This window comes from Wickerhamomyces anomalus, assembly GCF_001661255.1.
Source record: "Wickerhamomyces anomalus NRRL Y-366-8 unplaced genomic scaffold WICANscaffold_1, whole genome shotgun sequence".
Classification (NCBI taxonomy): domain Eukaryota; kingdom Fungi; phylum Ascomycota; class Saccharomycetes; order Phaffomycetales; family Wickerhamomycetaceae; genus Hansenula; species Hansenula anomala.
Genome location: NW_017567110.1, coordinates 727,271 through 739,588, shown reverse-complemented (window position 1 = coordinate 739,588; position 12,318 = coordinate 727,271). Strand labels below are relative to the sequence as shown.

The 12,318-nt window shown below is 37.1% G+C and overlaps 5 protein-coding genes across 5 annotated transcripts; 3 read left to right on the top strand and 2 right to left on the bottom strand.

The window, feature by feature from the left end:
* Nucleotides 1-2,043: 2,043 nt before the first annotated feature.
* Nucleotides 2,044-3,747, bottom strand: WICANDRAFT_24927 (uncharacterized protein; the record flags this gene model as incomplete). The annotated part of the gene is made up of 1 exon (XM_019181075.1): nt 2,044-3,747. One exon carries the CDS (start codon nt 3,745-3,747, stop codon nt 2,044-2,046), a length of 1,704 nt encoding a protein of 567 aa, XP_019041099.1.
* Nucleotides 3,748-4,375: 628 nt separating this feature from the next.
* Nucleotides 4,376-6,235, bottom strand: WICANDRAFT_76080 (Zn(II)2Cys6 transcription factor; the record flags this gene model as incomplete). Its single annotated transcript, XM_019184319.1, has 2 exons — nt 4,376-6,081; nt 6,133-6,235. 2 exons carry the CDS (start codon nt 6,233-6,235, stop codon nt 4,376-4,378), a joined length of 1,809 nt encoding a protein of 602 aa, XP_019041098.1.
* Nucleotides 6,236-6,742: 507 nt separating this feature from the next.
* WICANDRAFT_82059 (uncharacterized protein) lies at nt 6,743-8,455 on the top strand (the record flags this gene model as incomplete). Its single annotated transcript, XM_019185325.1, has 1 exon — nt 6,743-8,455. One exon carries the CDS (start codon nt 6,743-6,745, stop codon nt 8,453-8,455), a length of 1,713 nt encoding a protein of 570 aa, XP_019041097.1.
* Nucleotides 8,456-9,041: 586 nt separating this feature from the next.
* WICANDRAFT_25599 (uncharacterized protein) lies at nt 9,042-10,754 on the top strand (the record flags this gene model as incomplete). The annotated part of the gene is made up of 1 exon (XM_019181162.1): nt 9,042-10,754. The coding sequence occupies one exon, from the start codon at nt 9,042-9,044 to the stop codon at nt 10,752-10,754; it is 1,713 nt and encodes a 570-aa protein (XP_019041096.1).
* A 190-nt stretch (nt 10,755-10,944) lies between these two features.
* WICANDRAFT_25009 (uncharacterized protein) lies at nt 10,945-12,018 on the top strand (the record flags this gene model as incomplete). The annotated part of the gene is made up of 4 exons (XM_019181086.1): nt 10,945-11,049; nt 11,111-11,485; nt 11,535-11,728; nt 11,778-12,018. 4 exons carry the CDS (start codon nt 10,945-10,947, stop codon nt 12,016-12,018), a joined length of 915 nt encoding a protein of 304 aa, XP_019041095.1.
* Nucleotides 12,019-12,318: the final 300 nt, after the last annotated feature.

The window sequence follows — 12,318 nt, the reverse complement described above, 5'->3', positions numbered from 1 at the left end:
TCTGGGTATCCCGAATCCCGATAACTGAACCCATACAAAGAGGTCCATGATGATGTACAGCTAAATCTCTTTGTTGAACACAATTTTTTTAGCCAAATGACACCTTTTTTCGCTATGCTAATTTTTCGATACCAAACAGTAGTTGTATGTTAAAATTCCTCTCACCAAGCGCGTGAACATGACGTCATGATATGAGCCATCCCTGATCACAGAGTTCAGAAATGCTATACAAATTAGTTCTGTAATGCATTTTTGTGATCAAGTACTCAACAGAAACGTTAAAGCGATATGAATTATACATAATGTACATATAGAGTATGGAAACTTCCAAAAGGCATGAGGAAACAGGATCACAAGGACATTAAAAGTGCTCTTGATGGATTCAAACCGTGTAGGTACCAGGCTAGCTAAGCCTCAACTTGGATCACTAGAGCGTGTTGCCGTACCTGAGTCCTAACCAATTACTTGTAGCATGAAAATTTTTGATATATCTAAATATTATCTCATCTGTCGTCCAAAATCACATATATTGTACAAGATAACTTCAAATATAATCGATAAACCAATCATTGATATTAGATGTTTGGCTCATATAAACCGCGAGTGTAGCCAGCGTAGAACCATTTATACATAATAATGTTAACGTTGAGGTACAGTTCAAACTTCAAAGTACTTCAAACTTCATGTCAGGACCCAGTCTCAGTGTTAAATCAAATATTCGCTGTGCGGTTCAATTTACCGCATGCTTGATCGTATTATTATTATGCTTCTATGTCTTACTATAATGCATGTGAAATGCTTCTAGAATGAATTTCTGCCTCATCGCTTTGCCTTTTAGCTGTTAAAACCTGCTTGTGACGAGATAAATTAAGCTGTACACATAGCCATTTTTTGAGAAGGACATGCTAGGGCGTATAGTGCGACTGGGAAGCTGTGTTGTTGAGAGATTTAAAGCATGCTGCAAGAAGTCTGTATATCACGAGTGCAGAGTTTTTTGAAATGGCATTTCGTTCTGGTTGAAACTTGAGAGTTTTGAGACGGCCTATAAAATAACCAAGAAGTAGGTGTATGAGCTCAGGCGTAGGTCATTGAATTCTGATGTAGCTACCAAATTAAACTATGAACCTCAAAATTCCAAATTCAACACTAAACGTATCACCTAGCTCTTTCATAAATGCAAGCACCATTTATAATATCCTTGTACATGAAAAGTATTTGCTCTCCTGCATTCGATCTCGCTTAGAGCCTTCGACTTGAAACCTTGATGAATATTATGCTCCAATAATGGAAGTTGGCTTGTCAAATTATGAGCAGATCAAAAGCATTAATTCCAATTAAATGGTTATATACGATATCACTTTGCAGGTAATATTGGCCGATACGTTATAACAAATATTAAATATATTTGTAATATTATATGGCCGTGGGTTTCCCTAGCTGCTTTAAAGCTTGCAATATCATTAATCACCAGTTGAGCTAGTAGAAACTGGAGCATCTATTCTTGAAGAATACACGTCCGTGCAGTTCCAGTCAGTGCAAGGCGACTTATATAGCTGTACTAGCCTTAAAACAGCTAGGTAATGGAGCTAGCAAGGTTTACAACTCCTTGAAGGGATCGAGACACTATTTTCCTGTGGGAACTAAGCAGCAGAATACTAATCAAATTACAACGACAACTAATTATTCTAGTATAACCAATTTATTATCAAAACAAACTGATATGTTTTTGATGTAACACTATATAAATATATTGATAAAGTAAAATTAAAGACTGACGTGGATCACTATTGATATTAAACAACAGAACAACAGGACAAATTTAATCAAATCCGTAGGATGATGAATTGAAAGAAATATACTGCAGCTTGAACTGCACAGAAACAGTTGATATTAAAACACAAAGTAAAACATTTAAAAAACAGAAAGTGAACTTTCCAAGTCCCATCAGCTTGTGAAGCACAAGCACCATCAGCTAATCTGCAAAGTTGGAACACTCCAATTGTTAAACAACGTTGAGCTAGATTTGACCAAGACAGGTATAGCTCAATGCCCAACAACTTTTCTATTTTGTTCAACATATTTCCAGTAGATGTGTTTTGTCTTGTTTCTCCAAAATGGACCAGTGTATCTCATGAGCAAAAACGAACCATTACAAAAAAACAAAATACAACCTGATGAAATGAATGCATTCTTGTAACCCATATTGACAACCCAATCAGTTAATCCATAACTACAGGCAAACGACATCAAGTTTCTAATCAGAATGACAACAACCATAGCTTCACAATCTAGTTCATGGTAAGCATCTGAGCAATAAGTAACAGCAGAAATACAGCCAAAGACACCAAGACCTCCCAAAACACCCATGGAAACAACAAGGACCATCCAATGGGCACCATAATGAGCACCAACACCCCAACCAATACTTGCCAAAAACCCTAAGACCATATATACGATAAGAACCCAAAATCTATCCTCTGGTAAAGAAAGACCATTTCTTCTCTTAGCCAATTTGACCTTCAAAAAATCAGATAAATAACCAGAAAGGAAGAAGAAGACAACAGAAAAGATAGTTGGTGAAATGTAGGCTAACCCACACATAGCTGAAGAAAAATGATATGGTGCACCACCAAGAACAGTAGCTTCAGTGGCATTCAACAAATTAAACCAGACCAGTGAAGAGCCATACAAGAAACCACCCCATAGAACAGAAGGGAATCTAGCCATTCTGAAAGGGCCAATGAAATAATGAAGCAGTAGAAACTTTTCTTTAAACCCACCAGTCAATGATAATTTATCTTTGAAAGTTTTTCTTGGTTTTGATTCATAATTTAATTCATCAGAGCTTGAAGCCATATCAACTTCATTATACAAATTTTCATTTGTTTCCTGCATTCTTTCCTCCATTGTTTGATGAGATAAGACAGTTCCAATTCTTTTCTCTTCAGATGTTACGCTAGTGATATTTTCTTCATCTTTACCGATACCCTCAATTGTCATGATATTGATCTTTTTAGAGCCTAATTTACGGTTATAATTGGTTTCTTCCATGAAAAAGAATAGAAACACAAAACAAACAGCACCAAAGATAGAACACATCCACATGACCCATTTCCAGCCAATACCATCACTGATAAAACCAGCAATCATTGGTGCTAAAAAGTTTGATGTTAACAAGGCAACAGCATAAATACCCATACCTTTGGCCCTTTCATGCTCAAAAAAGATATCAGACATTGTGATTTCACCTAATGATTCAATTGGAGCACCAAAGAAACCTTGCAAAATCTTACTACCAATCCATTCACCATTTGATTTACAGTAAGGAGACCACACACAAATTAAGGTGGTAGCAAACATACTTAACAGGTAGGTTGGTCTTTTACCATATTGTAATGCTAAAGGTTGAAAAATCAAACAACCAAGACCAAAGAATAAAAACATATAACCAGTACCTGCATTCAATTGACCTAAAGTGATATCAGTTTCAGCAGCAATGTTAGTCAAGACTGAGTAAATAGCAGCAGATGGAACACCAACACCAAAGGTATAAACGACGTTACAGAAAACAGCTAGCCATTTTCTTCTAGCACTCCAATTCAATGGATCATCTGGGTCTTCTGAGGGCGTTGGAATTAAAACAATTTGTGAATCACCTTTTGAATGGTGAGCATTCATATGACCATCTAAATCAACCAAGTGTGTTGTACCTGGGACAGCTTTGTAGTTGATAGCACCGTGACCCATATTCGATGTATTTTAGCTAAGTGTTTGAACCTAGTTGAAACAATGATAATGGTGGCAAAGATGGATTGTCATAGCTCTATATATACCACCACAAAGAATCCTAGATAGCAGAAGCACACTGATGTAGCTTGCCATAATAACTAAACCTCCATGTACCTAATGTTGATCAATTACATCGTAGCATCCTAATCCTTTGTAATCTAATCGTTATCTAGTGGAATGCATCATCAACATCATCGAGTTCCGGTTTTTCTCTCTTTTGAGCTGCGGCTGGCCAAATCTGTTGATAAAAGACACAATTGCCAAATGTAATGGATAATGGATTGATAAGGAGTGCGTACAATCTGTCAGTTGGCACATTTATGATCCAGGGCTTGATGAGTTGATTGTTCACGTTCCGCTTTTTGATTAAGTGGACGCCAAAATCGACGAAAACTACCGAAAACAGAACCAGGAGCGCTTAGTCCCGATTAGGAAGGCGCTTAAAATTAAAGCCATCACAAGAACTACAGTATACCAATTACAATTCATTTTAATATTATTGCTCCGTTAGATCCTGAATAAGTCAAGGTGTAACCGGTAAAATGGTTGTGTATTATTATGTATTGTGTTCAAAGCACACAGCATTCTATAAAATCACTTTACCCACAACTCTTCTATCAAATAATATATCAAGACCTCTGGTTTTGATCTCTTCACATTCTGGGCTTTTGCCCCAAGCGATATCTAGAGCATCCAAAACTGTGTAAACATGACGACCATGTGTTAAGGCACCAGCTTCTAATAGGGTCTTCGTTAAAAGTTCCCGTTGTTCTTCATTTTGAGTAGCAGCACCAGCTATAAGAAGTGGCCAACAAGAAATAATCTTCACCCTAGAATCTGACGAGATTGATTTCAGTTTGATAAAGATAGAAGATAAATCCTTCTGGACAACCGAATCCATTTCTGTTATTTCTGGTATGATTAATTTTCTTAATAATATCTTTGAAACTTTGGCAACGATTTCAGCCATCAAAACACTATCTCTTAAGTTCTTATACTTGGTAGAATTAACACGAATCTCTGATGGAATCATTGGTGATGGATAAAAACTTGCAAGATCATAGAGCTTCTTTGCAGTCACAAGCATATTTGGATCATTCAAGTTTCTCAGTAGATATGAAGCCTTAGCAGCCAACTCATAAGCATCTAAAGAAGCACCAAATACAGGGTTATTCATCCAAGCAACATCACAGCTGAATAACGGTGTTTTCAAGAATTGACGAAGGTCTCTAAATACTTCAAACGGATTTGGTAAAAGATAAAATTGTTCAGAAACCAAAAGGGCGATACTATAATTGAATAGAAAACTTTCAACAAACATTTTTTCAAAATGTGATTCAAAAACTTCCGTGCTGAAATCATCCAGATCTATCAGGCTATTCTCAATTTCCATTTGTAGTGCATCATTCTTGAAGTCCTTCAAATAATGGGCCAAGTCTGATTGAGGTTCTAAACTTGAAATCTTATCACTTTTTTGTATCTTCTTACCATACCTTGTTGTTTCAATGAACCGTCTTCTAATGATTTTATATGAGTTCACTAGATTAGCAATACAATTATCAGATGAACAACTCCAAGTGATTTTAGAGCACAAGCACATCAATTGAAACGCAGCACCAACCCAGCTCTCCTTATAAGCAGATTCATTATTATTCACATAAGTTTCCAAGGCATTAAAAGCTGTATAATATTTTTGAGTTGACAATCCAGTTAATTCAGGGTTTTGCCACGCCAGAAAAGCACAACCACAGGCAATGGCAACTTTTTGAGAAATTGGATTATTGTTGACAAACGGTGAAAAAGTTGCAGTGGTTGTTAGCAAAGGATGTGTATACTGAGGACCAACAGATTCAATAAAACCATTTGTACAAGCTAAGATGAACCTTTGATCAGGATCAGAACTAAATGGACTGAGAAAAGTTATTTTATATGAAGGAGTTGATGAATTTTCAAGATCTAGAGAATAGGAGGTTGAATCTGGAGACCCAAAGTCATCTATGAGCTCTGCGACATTGGAATAAGGAATCATTGTCATTCCTTTAGGTGACTCAAAAAAATCAATGGAGCTGACTGGTGATCTTTCTTCGACTTCTGGTGTCTTTGAGTCAAACTCAACAGGAATGAATATTGTGCCCTCATTGGGGTTCATCTCAGATGACGTAGAGCTTGGAACTCTGTATCCTTTTGGTAATTTATCACCACCATCTTTGGGCCAAACACAGCTAATACATTTGTTGATACATGAAGAACAAGAAGGCTTCATCTCGTCACATTTCTTCTTTCTTTTTCGACCTAAAGACCTGTTAGATGACAGATAACATATTGTTTTCCGAATCTACTCACAGTTGAAGCACCCATTTCTTGATCTCTTTGTTCTGGCTCTATTTGGCTTTAAAGTTCCCAGACCTTCAAACTTGATGACTTGCTCATAGGGATGTTTTACCATTTTATAAACAATAGCGGCCTATCAATATGGTGGTATTCCAATGGTGTACTATGTGTAAATGTGTCAATTGGGGACGTAATACTAGCTCCTTCAAAAAAAGAATTGTCATCATCTTTGATATTTTAGCCACCGATTCAGCCATTCAAAGTCAACAAAGAATTTTTCTGATAAGCTCGTTCACTCCAAAAATGGCAGACCATGAAATTTTGCAAATTCGAGGAAAATCGCGAATCTTCTTGAATCGGGTTTGTAGCAAAAGGGACAACGAACAAGTTACATAGGACGTTTTGCTCTAGAAAAGCTTGATTTGTTATCAATATCTGGATAAAGCTGAGTTTAAGTGGACGAGATGATTCATAGAAAATAGAGACCAAATGCGATAAAGGATTAGTTTCTTTTGCTGTATTTACAATAGGGGATAGATTGATATTATTTAAAACCTCTATTGTCCAGATACAGAGAGGCCCCTTCACCTTCAATGATGTATCTAACAATTCAAGATAAACTATGAGTGCAGCTAAGTTATTTATTGATCATTCAAAGGAGCCATTACTCGCACCAGCGACCTCCTATAAGCCAAATCTGGAACTATATGAAAAAGAATGGGTCCCAAAGATCAAAGCTTACAATGAAAAGCTCTCAAATGCAATCCCAAATGAATATCTTGCCCCAAGTACTTTATTACCAGATGATTTAGATGCTACTCCTTTCAATGCCATGGGTATTCCAGCAACAGTTCTAGATGAAAAAACTCTTACCATCACTGAATTAAACGCTTCAGAAATTGCCCAAAAAATCGCTGCTAGAGAATTGACTGCTTCAGAAACCATTTTGGCATTCATCAAAAGAGCTACACTTGCCCATCAATTAACCCATTGTGCCATGGAGATTTTATTTGATTACGGTATTAAAAGAGCTAAGGTGTTGGATGAATATCAGGCAAAAACAGGACACACAGTTGGTCCACTTCATGGTGTTCCACTATCCTTGAAAGAACATTATGAATTTGAAGGTCATGTTACACATGCTGGCTATGTGTCATTGCTAGACAATGTTTCGGAGAAATTTTCATTGACTAGTCAACTATTGTATGATTCTGGTGCTGTATTTTACATTAGAACTACTGAACCACAATCGTTAATGCATATGGATAGCATCAACAACATCACAGGTCGTGGCAGAAACCCACACAAGACAACAATGAGTCCTGGTGGATCATCATCTGGTGAAGGTGCAATCATTGCAATGAAAGGTTCACCATTGGGACTTGGTTCTGATATTGGAGGTTCCATTAGAGGTCCTGCTGCTTTTAATGGGGTTTGGGGCTTGAAACCTTCATCAAAGAGAATCTCTTTAATTGGTTCAATTTCAGCTCGAGAAGATACAACTTGTGAAGCCATCCAAGCGGTGTTGGGTCCTTTGAGTAATTCCGTTGATGATCTGGAATTGTTTATGAAATCCTATTTAGCTCAAAGGCCTTGGGAATTAGACCAACAATTGTTTCCACTCCCATGGAAAGAAGTTCCAACCCCAAGAGCATCTGATTTAACTATTGGCTTTGTCTATGATGATGGGGTTGTTAAACCACATCCACCCGTTATACGTGCATTGAAAGAAGTCGAAGAAAAACTTAAGGCTGCTGGTGTCCACATCATTAAATGGGACCCACATAGAGTTTATGATGCTGTTGAAATTGCTAATGCTGCCTATTCATCTGATGGTAATTCTGCTGTCTTTGATAGATTAGAAAAATCTGGTGAACCATTAGCTCCATTGAGTGAACATTACTTACAAATTGGTAAAGGTGATAAAGGTTTGAGTTCTATGGAACTGCAATATTACACTCATTCTAGAGAGGTTTTGCGTCAAGAGTATTTGAAGCTGTTCAATAAAAGAGGAGTTGATTTTTTGATTACACCAACATATGTTGGTACTGCTCCAAAACCTTCTACTATCAAGTATTGGGGTTACACTTCATTGTGGAACATTATGGATCAAACTTGTGTTACATTCCCCTCTGGTGTCTTTGGTGATAAATCAACTGATTTCAAAGATGAAAGCTACAAAGCACGTAATGTTTACGAAGAACATGAATATGGGATCTATGATCCAGAAGCTTCTGATGGGTTACCAGTTGGGCTAACTCTTGTTGGTAGACGTTACACTGAAGAAGCTGCTTTGAAAGCCGCCAAGGTTGTATCTGATATCATATCCGTTTGATGAGGATAATTGGATGCCAATTTGGTCCGAATGTATAGCTAATAGATATTCTATATTAAACATCAGTTTCGATTGGAGTCAGTAAAACATCATAAGCGAGACACTAAACGAGTAATAGTAGTATTTCTATCAATGCCTTTATTTTCTGCTTGACAATTGCACATGTCACTTTGAACCATGAAGAGATATTAGCATAAATCAAAGCCTGCAAACCGAATCACCACTAATGCTATAAGCGACACCTCAAAAGGGATAATATTCAGATAAAGCGATCAAGTTTGTTGAGATAAGGCATCACCTCAAAACCGGGAGTCGCAACTCCCAATAAGGAAGTTCACAAGCTAAGCGCCGGTCGAAAATTTGAAAAGCCTTTTGAGTTTTGAGTTCACTTCACCAGCTCAAGATAATCAAATACTTTAGATATCTATAAACGTCGCTTGTGGAGAAATGTACTAATTTGGACCAGTATTCAATATGCTTATCAAATTTTATTCATCCAAAATCATATAAAGACGGGGAAGAACCCTGATGCTTAGGCTCAATGGTTTGAAATGATTCATAATTCAACATACATCCATCATCAATCATGTCAGCTGCTAAAGTATTTATTGACCACGCTAAAGAACCATTATTCAGTGAGCCATCTATTTACAAAAGTGATCCAGAACGTTACGAGAGAGATTGGGTTCCAAAGATCAAAGCTTATAATGATGCTTTGAAAAGTGCCATGCCAAAGGAATATCTTGCTCCTTCAACTTTATATCCAGAAGATTTAGATGCCGCTCCTTTTAATGCTACCACTGTCCCAGAGAAAGTGTTGGATGAGAAATCACTACAAATTACAAATATGACTGCTACCGAATTGGCTAAAAAAATCGCTGCTAAAGAATTGACTGCCTCAGAAACCATTTTGGCCTTCATCAAAAGAGCAACAATTGCCCATCAATTGACCCATTGTGCTATGGAAATATTATTTGAAGACGGTATCAAAAGAGCTAAGGAATTGGATGAATATCAAGAAAAATACGGTAAAACTATCGGTGCGTTACATGGTGTTCCAGTTTCTTTGAAAGAACATTATGATTACGCTGGCCGTGTCACTCATGGTGGATTTGTTGGTTGCCTTGATAGAGTTAGTGAAAAGTTCTCTGTAACTAATCAAATCTTGTATGATCTAGGTGCTGTTTTCTACATTAGAACTACTGAACCTCAATGTTTGATGCATTTGGATAGTATTAATAACATCACTGGTCGTGGTAGAAATGCTTACAAAACTTCACTATCTCCAGGTGGTTCCTCTTCTGGTGAAGGTGCTTTGATTGGTATGAGAGGTTCTCCATTAGGTGTTGGCTCTGATATTGGTGGCTCAATCCGTTCACCAGCTGCTTTCAATGGTATTTGGGGTTTGAAACCATCAACTAAAAGATTATCAATGGCTCGTTGTTTTGCTCCTTTTGAAGATACTTATCCTGAAACTATTGGTTGTGCTTTAGGTCCAATGAGTAATTCTGTTGATGATTTAGAATTATTCATGAAGAATTATGTTGCTGCAGAACCATGGAAATATGATCAAGATAGTCTTCCAATTCCTTGGAGAGAAGTCCCAACTCCGAAACCATCAGATTTAACCATTGGTATTGTTTATGATGATGGTGTTGTCAAACCTCATCCTCCAGTTCTACGTGCCTTGAAGAAAGTTGAAGAAGATTTGAAAGCTGCTGGTGTTAATGTCATCACTTGGGATTCTCATAAAGTTTATGAAGCTGCTGAAGTTGCTAATGCCGCTTACACTTGTGATGGTAATTATTCTGCCTTCAATAGATTATCTGCTTCTGGTGAACCTTTAGCCCCATTAACTGAACATTATTTAACTTTTGGTAAAGGTGATAAAGGTTTGAAAACCTTAGAGTTACAATTTTACACACATACAAGGGAAGTTCTACGTCAAGAATACCTAGATTTATTTAACGAAAGAGGCGTGGATTTTATTATTGCTCCAACTTACGTTGGTACTGCTCCAAAGACTTCAGAAATTAAATATTGGGGTTATACTTCATTATGGAACATTTTGGATGCTACTTGTGTTACTTTCCCAACTGGTGTCTTTGGTGATAAATCAATTGATTTGAAAGATGAATCATACAAACCTCGTAATGAGTATGAAGCTTATGAGTATGGTATCTATGATCCAGAAGCTTCTGATGGTATGCCAGTTGGTCTGACCTTGGCTGGTAGACGTTATTGTGAGGAAGAAGCTCTCAAAGCTTCTAAGGTCATTGCAGATATTTTGAAAGTTTAAGTCTGGTACTTGCCTTTTATAAATATTTCAGCTTTGTGTAACTGAATATAAAACTTTGTTTATAGTTGTATTTGTGTAGTCTGCCAGTTTTTGCCGTGCCTCCAATCGCGAAATCTTGAAGTGCGGAAATATAAACAGGCAAGACTACAGATTTTAACGTACTATTATTTTAGCGGACTATCCTTTAATCATGAGCCAAGTGACAAATACACCGCTGCCACCTTATACTCCAGTGAACAAACCAGTTGTCCAATACATTGAGTATAATGGTGCCAATTTTTACACTGAGCTATGGGTAGGATTCACTGTTTTTTGTTGATGTAACGGAACATATTTACTAATTGCTATTCATCTAGTCAGTTCCAAAAGACACAGAATTGAAGGGAAGAATTGTTTGGGTTCATGGGTTTTCAGAGTTCTCCAAAGTCTATGTTCAATTGTTTGATGATTTAAGTCATTCAGGATATGAAGTGTTTTTCTTCGATCAAAGAGGTGCTGGGTTAACATCCCCTGGAAAATTAAAAGGTATTACCGACGATTTCCATGCTTTTGATGATTTAGACTTTTTCTTGAAAAAGAATATTGATGAATTGGAGGCTCGTGAGAACAAAAAGTTATTCTTAATGGGGCACTCTATGGGTGGTGGGATCTCTTTGAACTATGGGATCAAAGGTAAATACAAAGATCATTTGACTGGTATCGCGGTCTCTGGCCCATTAGTTTTATTACATGTGAGTATATGAACTAGAATCTTCAAATGCTGCTACTAACATCATACAGCCAAGCACAAGACCTGGTAGAGTTTTGTACGGGATTTCATACAGTGCTATGAAGCTTATCCCAAATTATAGAATGGACACCAAGTTGAAGGAAGAATATATCACAAGTGTGCCAGAATGGAGAAAATTCTTATCAAATGAGCCAGTTACACCACTATTGGGATCTTTGAAAAACATTTATGAGTTTTTGAAAAGGTGAGTATGATTTTGATCCAGCTTCAATTCCTTGCTAACAAATCGATAGAGGTGAGAGATTGCTCGAACCAGACTACGCCAAGGGCTTTTCAGTTCCACTATTAATCCTTCACGGAGATGAAGACCACATCAATGATGTTCACGCCTCTGAAAAGTTTGTTGATTTGGTTCCTATCAAAGATAAGACGTTCATACCGGTCAAGGGGGCTCTTCATTGTATCTTTATAGAAAGGGAAGAAATCTATAAGGAAGCCAAAAGAGACCTATTGGACTGGCTTGCAAAGCATTGAACTAGTATATGTGTGTAACTGGTGCTATAATTTTATGATTGATGGATTGAAGATCTCGCTAGTGTTAATTTTTTTTCAAGTCCAGCGACCCAATAGTGGACGAAAACGTGCTTCGGGATTACCATCTTGTTGTCACAAGAGATATCCTCTTTGTCGACAATTGTTCTGATTTGTTTCCCCAAATTGAGATAACATGTAAGAACCCTTGATCTCGAATGCTCCTGTCTTCCTTTGCTTTTCAAATCTGTCGTTGTTTTTGTCACCTTTCAACTTTTGTCGTAATTTCATCTGCATTCCAAA